General features: G+C 35.7%; 2 protein-coding genes and 1 long non-coding RNA gene across 3 annotated transcripts; 2 read left to right on the forward strand and 1 right to left on the reverse strand.

Annotated features, from left to right (window-relative positions):
• The first annotated feature begins 2,333 nt into the window (after positions 1 to 2,333).
• Positions 2,334 to 3,035, forward strand: LOC144560865 (uncharacterized). Its single transcript, XM_078310089.1, has one exon. It carries the CDS (start codon positions 2,334 to 2,336, stop codon positions 3,033 to 3,035), a length of 702 nt encoding a protein of 233 aa, XP_078166215.1.
• Positions 3,036 to 8,597: 5,562 nt separating this feature from the next.
• Positions 8,598 to 13,522, forward strand: LOC144560866 (protein ACCELERATED CELL DEATH 6-like). Its single transcript, XM_078310090.1, has 4 exons — positions 8,598 to 8,902; positions 10,479 to 10,970; positions 11,710 to 12,260; positions 12,770 to 13,522. Exons 1-4 carry the CDS (start codon positions 8,671 to 8,673, stop codon positions 13,520 to 13,522), a joined length of 2,028 nt encoding a protein of 675 aa, XP_078166216.1. The 5' UTR covers positions 8,598 to 8,670.
• Positions 13,523 to 16,834: 3,312 nt separating this feature from the next.
• LOC144560723 (uncharacterized) lies at positions 16,835 to 17,206 on the reverse strand. Its single transcript, XR_013513455.1, has 2 exons — positions 17,166 to 17,206; positions 16,835 to 17,064 (listed from the first exon to the last, which is right to left on the reverse strand). It is a non-coding gene; the product is annotated as an uncharacterized LOC144560723 (long non-coding RNA).
• Between the last annotated feature and the right edge of the window lie 2,738 nt (positions 17,207 to 19,944).

Here is a 19,944-nt window from a genome sequence, read left to right on the forward strand (position 1 = left end):
TTGGATTTTATTATCAGTAGTTTCCACGTGTCCTTCTGTAAGAGGAATAATTTATTTTTCTGTTGTCAACTTGTATTATTTTTATGTTGAACTCTTTTGTAAGATAAATATTTAATTATACATTTTCTTTATTGATGTGTTTTGTCTAAGTTTATGATTATATATGATTTTCACTTCTTTTATTTTGGTGAACAAGCATACATTGTTATTGTATGAACCGTATATGTTAATGCTATTTAGACACGGTTCTGAACCCGAGTACAATATACCTATCTATTCATACACAACTCTCGCAGGCATGGTTATGACACTGTGTGTCATTAGCTTTTCGGACTATGTATTATACAGAGAACTGGTTATGACACTGTGTGTAGTACAGAGAACTGTTTAGCTCTAATGGAATTGGATGTGATCTTTCATAGTAAATGGCTTAAGAGATGTGAATCATACATAAATGTTTTGAGCCACTGCCTAATGGGAGGTTTGCAACATCTGCTTAATTTGATGCAAGTACGGAACTGTTTCGATATTTGAAATCAGGAATAGGTGGGAACATAAAAATGTGAAAAACAATTTCAATATCGGTGGTAGCTACGTATTAACCAACTGGCTTTGTTTCATATTATCTTAGTAATTAGATCAGGCTCAATAATTATGTTTGAGCTGATCATGGACCTACCGCTCTCCAACCTCTGTAATCCAGCTCAGCATCAATAATTTGGACAAGACTCAAGTGGACTTCAATTTTAGATTTAGAGGAGATAACAGAATATCTATAAAACAAGGAGAGAGACGAATCGGTCTCCCCCAGTTAAGGCCTCCCCATGCTACCTGTCAGAAGTTAATTTAATTTAATCTAACAAATTATTGACCTTCAGATTCCACTATAAAATATTTCCAATGTGCAACATACGGTAATATAAATATAGCACAATATTGATTTTCACACTGCGCACAAATCTTCCCCAACAATCTATCCTCCTCCACAAAAGAGTAACAATAATTCAAGCTAAACGTGATAGTAATGGCCATTCCATCCACCCAACTGGCTTTCTTTTTCAATTTATCATTATTTCAAATTATATTTTCAAATTTCTGGACCATATTGGTCCTATGATTTTCTTTTCATTAAACTAAAAATATATACATGCACCATAATTTTTTTATTCCAAGCGTCAAAGGTAAATGTCCTCTATGTGAGAGGTCATGGTTTCGAAACTCAGGTAAAGAAAATCTTTTTTGTAATAACATGGGTACTAAGTAGTTGGGTGGCTTGATTTCCAACCTTTACTAAATATATATATATATAGGTCATCTGTTTGATTGAGTCTTTAGGTCATCATCACCTCCTACAGGTTGTGTAGTCAGCATTTTTATTAGGAGTAGACAAAAAAAATTACTGGTATAACTAGCATGTTTTGGACTACTGTGAATTAAACCAATCCAAACTGTGAATTATCTAGGAATAAGTAAAATTTTCTCTAGAGATAAACAATAATCCAATTATAAATAGACCTATGTCGGTTTTCAGAAGTGCGAAAGAGGGAAACTATACGAAGGAGATACAAAAAGTCTTGTGGAGGGGAAGGTGTGTGAAACTATTCAAAGATCAAGCGAAGAAGATACCAAAAAATTGGTGGAAGAAGGACGAGATTAATGGACGATAATAGAGCACCATCATCTTGAATGCTTTCATGTTGTACCCATTTAACTCTTTTAAAAATATAAAAATATGTAGTCTTTGCATGTAAAAATAAAAGTCTAGTCTTCTAATTACTCGCTTTCTAAAGACAATTTGTTTATTTTTTACTTGTGATGTATTTAGGCATACGCCTATGTATGCATCACAATTAATAAAATGAATTATTTATTCTCACAACTATTGATGCGTGTCAAGTTAGGCAGAAGATGGAGGCGGCACAGCTGATTATTTGTTGCTAGATTTAGATTGTCTAAAGATAGGAAAGATATATGTAAAGATAGAATAGATCCTTGTGTGATTAGCACGTTATTTCTTTCCTAATGATAGGATAAATCATGTTTTATTTCTTTCCTTTATTCAGCCTTTGTTCCTCTTTATTAAGGGAGGCTGCTGCTCATTGAGAGACAATCCGATTGTAACAGAAATTTATTAAATAAAACAAGGGAGGGAAGGGAGATTCAGGGAGTGCTTGTGTTCTTTGTGTTTGTTGATTTCTTGTTGATTTTGTGTCATGGTATCAGAGCACGGGTCACGATTTTGAGCATTTGTGTAGCCAAATCGGGTCCCTGTTTCTCTATAGTCCCTTTGTTTCTTGACGGTAAAAGTGTGATTTACTGTCCTTGAGAAAAAAATGTCTGACAAAGAAGAAAAATCTGAGGCGGTTCTCATTTTAGAGAGTTTATCCGCCACCTTGTCACAACTATTCCAACACAAGACGAGCGATTCTCATCCAGATGGGCTCAGTTCAGCTATGGTGATCAAACTCGATGGGAAGAACTTTAATCTGTGGTCGCAGATGCTGAAAATGAAGCTGTCAGGGAAGGGCAAGCTTGGTTACATCGATGGTTCGACTCTCAAACCGCTACAAACTGACAGCGGTTACCACAAGTGGCAGATGGAAGATTCTCGGGTCAAAGATTACATGATCGAATCCATGGATCCCTCGTTGGTAGGTAACTTTCTCCCTTTCTCTACGGCCAAAGAAGTTTGGGACTCGGTAAAAACAACCTTTTTTGATGGTGATGACCTGACCCAATACTTTGAACTGAAAAGAAGGGTTAACCGAGTCAAACAAGCCGGTGGTTCAGTTGAGGTGTATTACACTCAATTACAGGGGTTATGGAAGGAGTTAGATGTCCGTAGGCCAAACCCTATGACCTCTCCAGTTGATATTGAAAAACACAATTCTCTCGTTCAAGAGGATCGTGTATTAACCTTCCTGGATGGTCTTGATGACCGGCTGGATTCTATCCGGGCAATTGTCTTACAACAAAAACCTTTCCCCACAATAGAGCAAGCCTTTGCATTGGTTCGTAGAGAAGAAAACCGTTAGTCAGTAATGTTACACAAAGGGGAGGGAACTGAACCTTCTATGGTTATGCTAGCAAAAGAACGAACCTTAGTCATGAACAAACCCGATTTCAAACCAAATTCGGGTCAGGCCGTTGGGTGCACTTACTGTCATAACCCAAGACACACTAGAGATAAGTGTTTCAAGTTAATTGGCTACCCATCGGGTTGGAAAGATCGAAGGAAGAAGAAGCAGGGAGATTGGCCGCAATACAGGGGAGAGGCGCAAATGGTTGCAGGTGCTTCAACTGCAGCCCCTGTTGAGTCGGGTGCCTCTGCTGGGCTGAGTACTACCGAACCAACTCAAGCAGTTGCAGCTTCGGTTTCGAGGGGTGGTTACTCTGTCTTACCACCAGTTGAGAACAATGAACAAATGGAAGGTAAAAGTTTTCTTGTTTCTAATAATTACCATACTGATGAGTTTGATTGGATAATTGATTCAGGGGCAACTGATCATATGACCTACTCAGAAAAGGATCTAGTCAAGGCTTCCTCACCAAGGAGAACTATGATAGTTAATGCCAATGGAGAAACATATCCTGTGATGGGTGCTGGAGATGTTCAGTGCTCACCCTCTCTCACTTTATCAAATACTTTGCTTGTGCCCTCTCTATCAACTAAATTATTGTCTGTTGGTCAGATTTGTGAGGAACTAAATTGCGCTGTTCTCATGTATCCTCAGTTTTGTATATTTCAGGATCTTCTCACAAAGGAGATTATTGGTCGTGGTACTAGGAGAGGAAGACTGTATCATTTAGACGACATGGTGACTGGAAAGGCTCATTTTTCGAGAGGTTCATCAACAAATCGGATTTCTCATATCTGGATGTGGCATAAGAGATTGGGACATCCATCTTTTGGGTATTTAAGAAAACTTTATCCAAGTTTATTTTCTGGTTGTGAGAATGAAAACTTTGACTGTGAAACTTGTATTAAAGCCAAGAGTCATCGGGTATCTTTTCCGAGTAGTTTGAATAAAAGAACAACTCCTTTTGATTTAGTTCATTCTGATGTTTGGGGTCCGTCCCCGGTTAATTCATCTGTTGGAAATAGATGGTTTGTATTATTTATTGATGATTGTACTAGGATGACTTGGTTATATGTTCTTAAAAGAAAGGATGAAGTGACAAATGTTTTTAAATCTTTCTTTAACATGGTGCAAAATCAATTTAATAAGAACATTAAAATTCTGAGAAGTGACAATGGAGGTGAGTTTGTGAATAACATACTTCGAGAATTTCTTAACTCTAAAGGTATAATTCACGAAACAAGTTGTGTCGGTACTCCACAACAAAACGGAGTAGCTGAACGAAAAAACAGACATATCTTAGAAACAGCCCGGTCTATGTTACTTGAAAATACTGTTCCACAAACCTATTGGGATCATGCGGTTGCTGCTGCAGTGTACCTCATTAATCGTATGCCATCCAATGTACTAAATTTTAAAACTCCACTTCAAGTACTTTCTTCATACGTATCACTACCATCAACTCTTAACCTCCCACCAAAGGTATTTGGGTGCGTTGCATTTGTTCATATACAAAAGCATCACCGATCTAAACTAGAACCATGCGCAGAGAGATGCGTATTTCTGGGATATGGTCAAAATCAGAAGGGCTATAAATGCCTTAATCCCGTTTCTAAAAGGGTATTTGTTACCATGGATGTCACTTTCCTGGAATTGGAAAGTTTTTTTGGCAAGGACACGTCTCATTCTCAGGGGGAGAGTTTCTCTGCGAATGAAAGTCCGTGTCACCCCTGGAACCTCAGTTCGGACCCAGATCCGTGCCCTAACCTGAACCCAGAACCAAAACCAGTGGCTGCTACTGGCCCGAACCTAGCTCCTACCGCTACTGGACCAAACCCAGAATTAGTCGCTGTTGGCCCAGATCTCCTCCAAGCCCAATTCAATGGTCCGCGAGTTGACCTATCTGCGGGTCCGAGTGTTGACCTGTCTGCGGGTCCTTGGGCCACCGATCCTTCTCCAAGCCCAATTCAGGGGTCTCCAAGACCGATACAGGATGTGCTCGGGCCTGAAAGTGAGCAGAGACAAATGATACAGTCCTCTTTACCACACCACGACCAATCTCCTGAAAATGAGGTAATCTCAAACTCTGAAAATTCAGATTCATATATTTCTAACACAAGTTACAGATTACCTGACAGACATAACAGGGGCAAACCTCCTAAGCGGTTCAGACCGGATGAAGACAGTGGAGGAAATTACGCAATTAGCAAGTTTGTAACAACAGAGCACTTGCCCAATCCCCTGAAGGAGTTTGATGCTACTCTTGCTTCTGTTCGGGTTCCAGAAAAACTTGAAGAAGCAATGAGTGATCCCCAGTGGCTGGATGCTATGAGAGTGGAGATGGAGGCATTGGAGAAAAATCACACCTGGCGGTTGGTAAGTTTGCCAAAGGGAAGAAAAACGGTAGGCTGTAAGTGGGTATTTACTGTAAAGTATGGTCCGAATGGGTTGGTCGACCGGTATAAAGCTAGATTAGTTGCTAAAGGGTTTACGCAAACATATGGTATTGACTTTCAGGAAACCTTCTCACCAGTTGCCAAGTTGAATACCATTAGAATTCTATTATCCTTTGCAGCTAATCTTGATTGGCCTTTGCATCAGTTGGATGTAAAGAATGCTTTTCTTCACGGTGATCTTGAAGAGGAGATTTATATGGAGATTCCACCCGGGTACAATCATTCAGGGTCACAACAGTTGGTCTGTAAATTGGAAAAGGCACTGTATGGGTTAAAACAATCTCCCAGAGCATGGTTTGGAAAATTTTGTAGTGCTATGAGAAAATTTGGGTATTCTCAAAGTGATTCTGACCATACTTTGTTTTACAGGAAGGGACATGAAAAGATCGCTGTCTTAATTATTTATGTAGACGATATGATAATCACAGGTGATGATCTAGATGAGATTGAAAATCTGAAGAAGAGGCTCTCTAAAGATTTTGAAATGAAGGACTTAGGTGGACTAAAATATTTTCTGGGCATTGAAGTAGTACGGTCTAAGCAAGGTATATCTTTGTCCCAACGAAAATATATACTAGATTTACTAACCGAAACTGGAATGCTTGACTGCAAACCAGTGGATACCCCTGTTGTCCAAAATCTTAAGTTAGGTGAGTTCCCAACACAAGCACCGGCTAATAAGGAGAGATACCAGCGATTGGTGGGCAAGCTCATTTACCTGTCTCATACTAGACCGGATATAGCATATGCTGTGAGTCTAGTAAGTCAGTTCATGCATGCTCCAAGTGAGCAGCACATGGAAGCTGTGTTCAGAATTCTCAGGTATCTAAAGGGTGCTCCAGGTAAAGGGATTTTCTTCAAGAAAAATGGACACCTAAAGGTAGAAGGGTATACGGATTCAGATTGGGCAGGTGACGTCACAGATCGAAAGTCTACTTCTGGATATTTTACCTTCGTTGGAGGAAATTTGGTAACATGGAGAAGTAAAAAGCAAAAGGTGGTAGCTCTTTCTAGTGCTGAAGCCGAGTTTATTGGTATCACTAAGGGGTTACAGGAGCTGATTTGGTTACGGAAAATTCTGAGTGAACTTGGTTTTGGTCCGAGTGATGGAATGAGGCTTTTTTGTGACAATAAGGCAGCAATTGCCATATCCCAGAATCCGGTACAACATGACCGTACAAAGCACATAGAAGTGAACCGACACTTCATTCGACAAAATCTAGAAGAGAATGCTATCTCCCTTCCATTTGTGCGAACTGGTGACCAACTAGCTGATATTTTAACCAAGGGAGTTTCGAGTGCAACTTTTCATGACTCGCTTGGCAAGTTGGGCATGACGGATATCTATGCACCAACTTGAGGGGGAGTATTGATGCGTGTCAAGTTAGGCAGAAGATGGAGGCGGCACAGCTGATTATTTGTTGCTAGATTTAGATTGTCTAAAGATAGGAAAGATATATGTAAAGATAGAATAGATCCTTGTGTGATTAGCACGTTATTTCTTTCCTAATGATAGGATAAATCATGTTTTATTTCTTTCCTTTATTCAGCCTTTGTTCCTCTTTATTAAGGGAGGCTGCTGCTCATTGAGAGACAATCCGATTGTAACAGAAATTTATTAAATAAAACAAGGGAGGGAAGGGAGATTCAGGGAGTGCTTGTGTTCTTTGTGTTTGTTGATTTCTTGTTGATTTTGTGTCACCGTCCAGATAAAAGAGTGGATATTTTCTCTTAAACATGAGACGTATTACTTATTTTATTTAACAAAGAATAAAATGGGTACTTCCAACAATTATACAATTAAATTTTTCTACATCTAGTACTATGATTAAGCATCTCCTCAGGTACAAGACAGTAGAATACTCACGGCCAAGCCAAAATCAAGTCAGTGCCTATTTGTATAAAATTAGAAGTACATCTAACTGAATAGACAGAATTGTTGATTGTTGGTGGCTGCTGTTTGGGAATGCAGTAAATGCCCTTTCTCTTGGGTGAAAATGGAATATGGAATCTATCCCCTTGTCCAATGGGATGAATACCAAATAAGAGAGATCCAAACAGAAAAGGGAAGGAGCTACTAAATTTACAAATTCAATGAGGGATGTACACTAAATGGGTACTTCCAACAATTTATAAAATAAAATCAGCGAAATTGAGAAAAACGTTAAATTTGACCGATGATACACTAATATTATCTAAATTAATACCATTCTGTAGAGTGTAGACTATCTAAAATGTCATTCTTTTAAAGTGTTACAACACAAAATGCTCACATGTAAGTATAGATTTTGACAAAACATGCTAAATTCAACAAATTTTTTATGTATTTTATAATATGTTCATCCTCTTAACTCAATAGACAGAATTTTTGTGTCTTAGGTCTCACAAACTATTGCAATGAGATAAGACTCAAATATCGAAAGCTTTGTATATACAGGACAAAGAAAATTAGCATGATTTATTTTCCTACAAATAAACTGTGCTTATGGTGTGTTAATTTGCTGTGAATTGTCTTTTTTTTTTTAATTTAAAATCATGGATTGGAATTCAAGCTATCAAACACATTTTCAAACCTCTCTATATATTACATATGATTTTTCTATTTTGTGGGTTTCAAATCTTTGACTTTTCATATGGGAGCTTCGCGCCTTTGCCACTAGATCAAATGTAGGTTCTTGCTGTAAATTGTGTTAACAGTAAAAATGAGCAATATAGGTTAACAGTATTAATTTAGATTAACAAATTTAATATAGATTCGTTAATCAATTAAACATTCAATTCAAAATTAAGTGAATTTCTGTGTGAACTGTTTAAGTCTAATTAAGTAAAGAACTATTTCAACGTCGTTGATAGCTCCTGCGTACCTAACTGGCATTTTTTATATTATGTTCATAACAGATCCATGCATCCAGCCGTTAGATACTGAGGAAAAGACTTAAAATTCAACATTTCCACATTAAAATAATAATTATAATTATAATAATCACAATAATAATTAATAATAAAAGACTTGGCACACAATTCCTGGTCTACTGAGGAAAATTCAACTTTTCCACATTATATAAGATCAATAATCCTCTCTACATTTCTTCTCCAATCTCTCATATGAGAAACTAGATTAAGCTACTGAATTAATGGCTAGCAAGATAACAAGTTCCCCTGTTACCGAAGAACCCAAAACACAAAATGAACCTGAGCGCCTGTTGATGCCAGAGAACCTCCTCGAGGCGGCTATTCATGGCAATGAGACAGATTTGAAGAAGATTCTGGGATTGGACGATGAAGAACAAGACCACCCCCCTCATACAGAGGTATATGTTGATGTCACACAAATGGAGCCCTCTGACTGCCTCAGAAGCATAACAGGTAATAATATTGTTGCTCCTTGTTGCTTCCTTACATGTCCTAAACTCCTAATATGATGCATTAGTGAATTAACCTGTGTCGTGTTATGGAGCCATGTGCTACAAATTACAAGTATTGTATCATGCCAAAAAATATGGAAATCGGACATGACAATTGTAAGAACACGGCACGTGCCAATAAGTGTTTTTGGTTTTCACCTTTTATTCTTAAAAATATCCAACAAATAGGGCACAAAGCCAAACAAAATTATGAAAAAATGAATTTGAAATCAATAGTTTTGCAAATTTTTTATTTTTTCCAGACATTGGACCAACTTCGTTTGAACAAAGAAAAAGTAAAAGAAATAAAAATTGTTAGTATGGTTTGCAAAAAGTTATATAAATTCTATGAGAATAATATATGCATCAACTTTTTTCTGAGCTCAGCTTGGGTCCGATGTCCATTGGACTCCAAGTGGTTCTAATGGGTTCGCTCACCATCAGATCTGCTTTAGGATTCGCGCTCGCACTTTTGCATACGCTTTAAAATTAGTGCGCACGAATCTTAAAACAGATCCGATGGTGAGCGAACACATTGGAACCACTTTAGATCCAATGAGCATCAGATCCAAGCTGAAGTCCTTTTTTCTTGAGTTGATAAAAAAAGTCAACAAAATTTGTCTATTTAGACTTGGTGTATGTACACCATTGAAGAATATTGTAAGGGTTTTTGTGGACTAAGTTCAAATATGAAAATATGGGAGAGATGAGGTTGTTTCTGAAGTAGAACCAGACATTGGGCTGTCCCAAACTTTTCATGCTCCTTTTCAATTCAGACCATTGGAGCAATTAATTTTCACTGTTTTTTTTTTTTTTTTTGCATTTGTTTTTGGACTGTTTTGTCTACATTTTTAGGGATCAACGGTATAGTAATATTTGTATTATATTATAGTAGATTATTTGAATGTTATTTTTTGTCTTCATATAATTTTTTTAAATAATCAATATTTTTTTTCAATTTTTTTCTTATATTTTTATTACAAAACATGTTCCTTCTAAAAATTAATCTGAGTTTCTAATCCAATTCGGCAGTTTCCTATAGATTTATACGATTTCAATTTTGATTTTCAGAGCCATGATTATTTAAGTATTAACTCACAACCTGAGAATGATTGACCTAATTGATTCTTAAGCTGGAGTGGAATCTACCAGGACCTGATTTAACCTGGATCTGAGAACCCACTAAGACGTGACATTTATATGGGCGAATCTATGTGTATGTCTGGGGTGCTAAATCACCCGTGATTTTAATTTTTCAATCATGTATATTAAAATTTAATTAAATTTTAGTTTTTTTAGTTTTTATATATATAGTTTAGCTTCTTCCTAAAATGATAATTTTTTGCTTGTAGCATAGTGATTAGAGTTTCACTTGGTGATTGTGAGGATACCATTTTTTAGTTTAATTCTCATTGACCACATTATTTTTGTCTTGTTATATATTATGCATTTTATAGTTTAGTCCTCTTATTTAAATTTTCAAGTTCCGCTTCTGATTATAAATGCCACAAAATGACAATTGACAATTCCTTTTACAGGTATGGAGGATACCATTCTTCACATACTGTCTGCCAATGGCCATGAAAATCTTTTGTTTACAGTCTGTACGAAAGACAGCTTATTGCTAAATGCATGCAATGCAAGAAATGAGACACCCTTCCACCATGCTGCAAGATTTGGGCACAAAAACGCCATTTTGGAGTTGATCCGTTGTGCCAAATCAGCATTTGGTAATGAAGGGTTGATAGAACTGCTTAGACGAAAGAACTTCTTCGGGGAAACAGCCTTACATGAAGCTGCCAGACATGGACATGGAGATGTGGTCTCTAGTCTGATGGAAGTAGATGTGGAATTGGCAGGCCTGGTCAACAATGATTCTGCATCTCCCTTGTATCTGGCTACTGTAAGGGGATCGTACGAAACGGTAAAGGAAATGGTGGCAATGCTAAAACAATGTCGAATTACATCTGAATTTTACTCAGGACCAAATCAACAGACAGCGTTGCATGCTGCAGTGCTCCATAGCCCAAGTATATACCTATATCGATAGATTTTAGTTTTATTTAACGTCAGACGTCACTCCTTGCTAAGGTTTATATTTACAATCAGGTTCATTTATTCAAATTTATTAATAAAGCAGTTTGGTAGGGCTTAAACGGTTGGAAACCATGCATGGCTTGGATAATCGGCCGATTCCGAGTTGACTTGGTTGTGTGAGTTAGGTACAGAAAGCTGATAAAATCGACAGTGAATCGAAACAATCTGCCAAATTCCCTCAATGTCTCTTGTGTCCAAAACAAAATTAAAGGGAGAATTTCTAGTGTACCCATTCAAACTTTTAAAATAACCAATTTTCCTAAGAACACACCATAAAAACTTAACATTCTTTCTTTTATCCCCATTCATTTAATGCAGGGAAGAGAGACAAGTTCAATACAAATTTTGTAATTTTTCTATTCAATTTGAAACTATATTTTCTCTCTCTTCCACATACAAAATAGCACTACATCTATATATAGACCTAAGATAATTTTTAAGCTTCCCAAAATGACCATTACACACTTTTTCCTAAGCATTATCTACAAATTATGAATTTCAGATTTTTTTAAGTCCCAAGAGACATGTAGAAGAGCAAAGAAATTTCTAGGACTCTCCATTAACTACTATGTTGACTATACATAATTTTTATAATTAAGTTTATAATTTAACTATTTCAGCTAGGAAGAAATTACTATGTTGACTAACTTCTCTGTGATATCTTATTGACAGAACTCACCAAAGAAGTACTACAACTGTATCCAGAACCACTTGGCAAGGGAACAGATGAAACAAGGAAAATAATCCACTTTGTAGTATTAACTGGAAACTGTGATATTGCCAAACTCCTGTTGGATAATGATCGATCATTGGCATACATCAAAGATTCAGATGGATCATTTCCTGTGCATATTGCAGTACGAATGGGCCATGTCAAAGTGTTGTTCCTTCTCTTGCAAAGGTGCCTTGATTCAGGTCAGCTACTAGACTGCAATGGAAGGAACTTCCTACACATTGCCATAGAAGCTAAGAGGTACGCCATTGTCGATAAATTGCTGGAAGATTTAAGAGACAAATATTGGATGAAAATGTTCAATATAATGATCAAAACAAGGGATAACAACGGAAACACGCCAATACATGTTGCAGCACAACTTGGAAGATTACAGTATTTGGATTATCATTGGAGGGACATTGAATTGGACCTGTCTTTGCAAAACCAGGAAGGTCTAACAGCTTTGGACATATTACTGATTCGATACAGGAAATACGAAACAACTCAGGTTATTCTGTTTACTATTTCTCATCAACCTTGATTAAATTTCCTTTTGTTTTTACAAAAATAGTGCGTGCTAACCAATTGGATTATAGCCATTGCATATTTAACTGGTGCATGCATGCATGTGTGCATATGAGAGAAAGAATGAGATATCAGTAACAAATAAAAGGGAATAGGAAATCATTATCAGAAGACGAATACTTCTCATTGGTGGTAGTTGTTAGCAAGATTAAATGATATATCTGTTCTGTATTTCCAAGCCAAAAGAAAAGAAACAAAAAACTGTCAAATTAAATACATGAATCTGCCCTAACTAATGACAACAAAAGAAGACACACCCTTCCATCACTGCCAATGGGTCAGCACTGCCCATTACTAAATGAATTGGTCTCTTGTAGGGCTTACATGTAAATACACATCATAAATATATAGAGTTAATTGTGTTGTTTTAAACTTCAACTTATATATTTCTTTTGCCTTAATTTCTAAGACATACCTTTTGGTGCATTGCAGGGAGAGTACAACTTTGAAGAAATGTACATTCGAAATGAAGCAAATCATTTCAGTGCAGCTTGGTTGCAGGACTACAGTAAAGACCACATGTCAGAAACAGAGTTAACTAGAGGTGACGAGCAGGACCACATACCGACAACAGAACCAACAGGTCCTAATAAGAGCTCAGAGAGTGTGACGACTAGAGCACAATTGGTGGGCCTGGGTTCTGTGCTTATTGCAACAGTATCATTTGCTGCAGCTTTTACTCTTCCAGGAGGTACAAATCAAGATACTGGTACACCAATTCTTGGAAGAAAATATTTGTTCAAGGCATTTATCTTAGCAGACTTCTCTGCATTTTTCTTATCCTTCATCTCTACTATGATGCTTATAAGAAGCTCGATTGATGAAAATCAGGGTAGGATGAAAAAGGACGTTGATAAGTCTTTGAAAATATTTCGTTTTGCTACAAAATGCTTGGTCATTGCGTTGGCATTATGTCTGTATCTGGTGGTAGCTCATGTTGGCCATACTGCAACAATAATTATTGTGTTTTCTTCTATCTTGATTTTGAGCGACCAAAATATCAGTCGATATGACAAAAAGACCCGTCGAGATAAGCCAAATGCGGAGGAATTGTTCCTCAAAAAATTTCTTTTGCAGAATCAAGTAGAGCCCAAGATGAAAAGGCTAGTCACCAAAATTTCAAGTTATTTAAGTGTGAATATCCTTTTCCCGCTGATCTTCATTTTTGTGTTCGCATTAATTTAGAGTTTATATCATTCAATGGTTGAAATTACAAGGACTCAATTTGTAATGAATCATTTAGAGAATCCTATAAAAGCACTGAAGCATTTCTTATGTTGCATCAATCAAGTTTTACTGGGTCTTTTATTTTACATGACATTTTTTTTTTTACAAATTTTATTTTCTTGTAGTGTGCTTACATTTTTCGTACAGTAATTTAATAATCTGCTATTTACTGATACGCATACTCTCTTTCTCTCTCTCTGAAGGAGAAAATCAAGGACATTCTTTTACATATCTATAAGTGCATTATGTACAATTTTTTTTTAATCGAGTTACCGAGCAAATGCAAATGAATGAACCCCTTTGGCTATTTAACACAAATTGAGTGATGACAACATAAAATATCAAATTGAATGAACAATAAAAGATGAACCTAAGCAAAAGTTATTCATAAAAGAAAAGCATGATTTTAACCAGTGGCGAAGCCAGTGTATTACAGGGGTAGGCACTTGCCTACCCCTGGAAGCACCAGTACACTTGAAATTTTTTTATCCAGATCGTTTGATATATAATTAACAGTCCAGATTCTATTTACAAAGAAAAATACACTATTAGAGATGTGAGGGATCCGAAAAGGTGGATTTGGAATATTTTAGTGCCTGCTTTTTCTTGCCAGGACATGGTTTACAATGAATCTCCTCAAATATGTTCTTACATTTTTAGTAGTGAAAAGAGGAACTTATGCTTTAAGGATTTGCTACGGCTTTTTTTTACCTCTAAAATTTAATATTTATACTTATACCCATTTTAAAATATTAATACAATCATAGTGGAGGCTTAATATATCAATAAATATTATACTATTACAATACAGAAATGTCTTTAAATAGAAGGAAAACTAATGAGAGCACATCTATATACTATAGATATCAAGTTTGAAACTTTGCTACTTGTAGTCCATCTATAATACTCTCAATAATACTTTGCTTATGGGCTATGTTGTATGGATATAGGTACGAGTACGTAGCATATCAGATATGATACGGGATATGTTGATACAATATTTTTTAACATGATACGAGTACCAATACGGCAATAAGATATGTATCGGATATGGATATGGGACTACAAGTATATATGTTGAAATTTGTTATGTTATTTTTTTTGTTGCAACTATATATGTTTGCCTACCCCTGACAAAATTTCTGGCTTCGCCACTGATTTTAACCCACCACTTATTAGTTTTATTCGAATATGTCTTCAAATTAATATTTGTTCAATAAAAATCCCTAACTCCTTGATTTGGTCCAAATATACTACTCTTGACTGTTAAGCTTTTCACTCTTTAAATTTTGAGAATTGAAGTGAGTTCAATAGAGATGTTTTCATTACAGATGATTTGAAATTAAAATTTCATGATGGAAACTATACAGTATGTGAGAAGAATTCATTCTTAACAAATTAAACACTTCCTTTTCACTAATTAATCATTTATGCCATCAGTATCTTCAATTAGAAGGATAATATTAGTCAAAGAAAATAGGATTGGAAAGAGGAACATATATAATTCTTACTTGGTCGAATGTATTCTTAACATCTGAAAGCTACCATATCTTCACATTCAATCCGTATTGGAGGAGACCAAGACTTGTTGGTAATTTTGCCTTACACAAATCGGTCCTTGCCAAATTTAAGTAATTTTCCCTGGATTTGAAGCCACGAGTTCACCTCTTCTCAAAGCATGATGATCATATTCTTCTCCTATTTCATACTGCATTCTAATTAGTGAAAACCTTACAATTAATATTGTAAAGTTCGAGTATTATGTCACTATTCTAATTTTTCATACTCCATCCAATTTAATACGAAATCTTTTCCACATTTGAGGAGAAAACACTACCACAAAAATGCACTCAGCTTCCAACATCCATTTTCTAACGGTTTCAAACATTTTGGTCAGAAACCGATACTCCAAATGATTTGTTTCAATTTTGTCAATAAATCGTGTCTTAATTTGTTACAACGGTTCTTAGAGAAAAACTGTTGGATGAAGTCCTTGTTGATATTTGATGATTCTTCTGCTCGTAATCTTTTTCTGCATTTGATCTGATCTATTACACCGTTGAATGCATTAATAGAAGAAAATCAAAAGGATCTTTTGTCAGTTTAATATAAGAGCATAGTTCTTGTCCTTCTCATTATTTTATTTTATTTTATAAAAGACATTTTAGTCAACAATTTTTTATTTTCTTTTTTTATATATTTTGGAGAAATAATTGAATCGATTCTGGTCTGTCAAAATAAATGAGAAGTCAATTCTATAGTGGACTAAACATAAAAAAATGATTTCTGCACAGAAATTCAAATGAAAGTTCATGTATTTGTAAAAACATGTATATGACATCTTCATAAGCTTTGAATGACCAGTGCTTTCCTTATAGATCAAACGCAAACAAAAGAAACTGGAGAAAACGAGATCCATACAATTATCTGGGCCAGGATTTAAGCCTATAAGTCTGGCCCATAATTAGTTTCCTCTTTTTAAAATACTTAGCATAGCCCATAATTAGTTAGTACTATTAACAAGCCCTGTTGATTTTTGTCCTAATAAATTTTATAAATCAATTAAACGAAAATGGTGAGATCCAGTTAATTACATACAAAACCACAAATTTTGAAGGAAACCACAAACTTTTCAATCCATCTTTGCTAAATTGTTCAAGATTATGTAATTTTTGATACGACCTTAAGGCTTTAATGGCATCTCCACTACTCTCCCCCCTCAACCTCCCTGTACCACTTATCCTCTTAGAGCTAATTGGTACGGTCCCCATCTTTACAAATACAATGCACCAGTGGAAAATATGGAATCAGCATCGGTTATATACGCATATTAGTATCGGAATACAACCGATCCTGATGAAGGCGATACTGATAATTCAATAATCTGCATCGGTTGTTTAAACAACCGATCCTGATACTATATTTTTTCAAAGATGGTTCTGAAAAAAAAAAAATAGTATCAGCATCGGTTGTTTATAAACAACCGATGCTGATACTTTTTTTTTTTTTTTTTTTTTTGCATAACCAATTTTGAAAAAAAAATAGTATCAGCATCGGTTGTTTATAAACAACCGATGCTGATACTTTCATTGCGGTGTCTATACTCTATAGTGGTAAGTGATGCTAATGTGTCCCAAACAATAGTTTGGGACCAGTTATTTGGTTTTATTTTTTTTATTTGACACTTGGTTTTAGTTAGATATTAGAAAATAAAGGGCTCAGACCCTTCATTATAAATAAATAAATAAAAAGGAAGAGAACAACAAAATATTAACACAAGCTCAAGCAACATATTCATAAATGCTTCCAATCCCAATACTATCTAATTTGTGAGGATGATCTATTACAAGTTTAAAATGTCAATTGAGGAAGGATTTACAAATTTTAAACATCTTCAAGCTTGGCAGTGGAGAGGTCATTGATGCGGGGATATATCGCCTTCTCATCCAGCCGGTTTTGAGCCCAGATTAGCATCTTTAGCAAGCTTGGAAGCTTTGGATCTGCAAAAGTAAGGTGTATCAGCAATCAATAAACTAGCTATGATCTATCTGCACACCAAAAGCTACCGGTACAAGAATGAATAGATATATTACTAGAAAACCTTTTTCATGGCTTTGACTGGTGAGAATGGCAGCATCGACCACCACCGTCAGGCGCCATAAACGGCGACTCTGCGGCGTCTTCTCCCTGCCTTCTCGCTGACAAAGAGTACTGAGGATTTTGAGAGGGAGATACGGAGACAGAGAGAGACGCTAAGTTGAAAATGAGAGGCGCGAAATGAAAATAAGAAGAACCCTAAGCAGGTTTTATAGGGAGTTATCATTAGCATCGGTTGTTTATAAACAACCGATGCTGATACTATTTTTTTTTTTTTTTCAAAGTTAGTTCTGCAAAAAAAAAAAAAAAAAAAAAAAAAAAAAAAAAAAAAAATAGTATCAGCATCGGTTGTTTATAAACAACCGATGCTGATTTTTTTTTTTTTTTTTTTTTTTGCAGAACTAACTTTGAAAAAAAAAAAAAAATAGTATCAGCATCGGTTGTTTATAAACAACCGATGCTGATACTATCTGGATCGGTTCTTAGCTAGGAACCGATCCAATTAGTTCATGTGCTGTGCTTTCATTAGCTTTTAGTATCGGTTTTATTGATAAAACCGATCCAAATAGGTATTAGTATCGGTTGGTTCATACAGCCGATCCTAATATGCCGATCCTGATTTCTGTTTTTCCACTAGTGATGGTAGGCTCTATATATATATATACCTATTTGCTCCACTGTACCTACTCTTGTTCCACCTTTTCTTTGGCCCTCATCCTTCTACTAAGCATTGCCTTTCACTACAACGTAGCTTTTTTCCACTGACGTCTCGCTTATCAGAAGAGGATGAGGCTTTCATCCAAAAGTTCCGTGGGGCTTAGCACTGTAGATTTAGACAGTGTGGAAGTAGTAGTTCCTCAGAAAGCAACCTCGAGCACTAAATGGGATCTGTGACTTCTCACCCGTGTGATTTCTATTTCAATAATTAGTAGAGGCTTAACTTTGTGATTGGAATCAATATCAATAAAAGTAATAATTAATGAACAAGTCAAAGATGGCTTAATTTTATGACAGTACATAGGAAACGCATGTACCATTATACTAGTCACAACAAATAAGTACAAAATAATATCCCTTAAATATTTTTTTGATAAAATATCCCTTAAATATTAACACTAGTGAACTGTCAAACTAAATCCAATTATCTACAATATTTCAAACTGTACTAACTAAACTATACTAATTAACTAAATTATGACCTTAAAAAACAATTCAAACTATACTAAGTATATCCAATTATCTACAATATTTCGAACTATACTGACAATTCACTATTCACAACTCACATTTCTTTTTCTTTTTTTTTTCAAGTTAACAAGATAAATAAGATATTATGTTCAAAGGTTATAAAACAGAATTCTAAACTGTTAGTTAACGTTAGAAGATTGTAAACTTACAGTGCTAGAAATTGTAAAAGCTCGATACATATATAATAAGTGCAAATCCTAATATGATGTAAATGAATATACATCATTAAGACATTAGAGCCATAGTTTGGAAACTCAGCCGAGTCCGAGTCAACTTGGCCTAGTCAGAACAGTATCGGTCGGGTCTGAGCCGAGTTTTGTCTGAGTTTCACGCTCATGCGATATTTTTTTTTTTTTTTGAGGGTTAGCCAGCGTAACCGGTTAACAAATATATTGATAATAAAAGTTTATTTACAAAGCCCTAACTATGTACATAAATAGAGAACCGCATTCGCTGTAAACTACACTACTGGTTATATGCTATATATTTTCCTCTTGTCTACTGCTCCCCTCACGCTCATGCGATTTTTTCATCAAAACTCGGTTGAATCGGGGTTGACTCGACCGAGTTATCCAATTTTTGGTCCGAGTCAGGCCTTGTCAGGCGAGTCTTGACTGATTCCAGATCGATTCTCTCCCTGAAGAGCCAATTGTGCCTTTCCTTTGCGTGAAAATGAGTTTGTCGGAAAGAGGGGTTTAATTTGGGAAGAAAGAACGAAAGTAGCTGTGGAGGAGATTAGAAAATGGATTCCTTTAAATAGACTTGGTCTACTAGTCTGTTAATTATAGATATTGAATATATATATGGTCCATTGTGCACCCGGAGCTACGAAAAGCTATGATGGAGAGATGGGGTCACTTCTCACTTGTAACATTTAATGAATAATTTAGAGCTGCCTCCACCTTTTCCTGCACCTCTCCATTTCGGTTATCATTGGACCCGTCCATTTCACAAGTTTTTAGCAATTTGTGTATATGCTTTTGAATTAATTTTTCATGCTTTCTACTTTTTTATGTTTCTTTTTCTTCCTTTATTTTTCTTGTATATATTTAGTTTTTTTTTTTCTAATCAAAAGGATTGTATTTACTAATTTTTTTCTATTCTTTTAGTACAAAACATGTTTCTACTAAAAAAATCCGAGTTACCGATTCGATTCACCCGATTTTAACCGATTCATCCGGTTCTAATTTCACGGTCAAGTGACCGAGTCCAATTCGGATTCCGATTTTACAAACTATGATTAGAGCTGTAATATAACTATAAAGCGGGGGAAAAGCAACATACCATCTGAAAAAGCAACACATATGAAATGACCGACAAAAATAAAAAGAAAAGACTAAAGCGAAAAAGAAAATATTAAGGGGAGTGCTATTCTACACGCAACAATTGTAATAACTAGCGCTGAGAGAATTTTTTTTCTCTTTATTCCTGTTTTACCCTCCCTACACTCTCTTTCTTTGATTGACTCAATTAATGCATATGCTCTCTCTTCGAAAGGAAACAAAAAGAAGTTATATAGACTCCTCTTTCGTTTT

Source organism: Carex rostrata, chromosome 10, assembly GCF_964058835.1.
Source record: "Carex rostrata chromosome 10, lpCarRost1.2, whole genome shotgun sequence".
Classification (NCBI taxonomy): Eukaryota; Viridiplantae; Streptophyta; class Magnoliopsida; order Poales; family Cyperaceae; genus Carex; species Carex rostrata.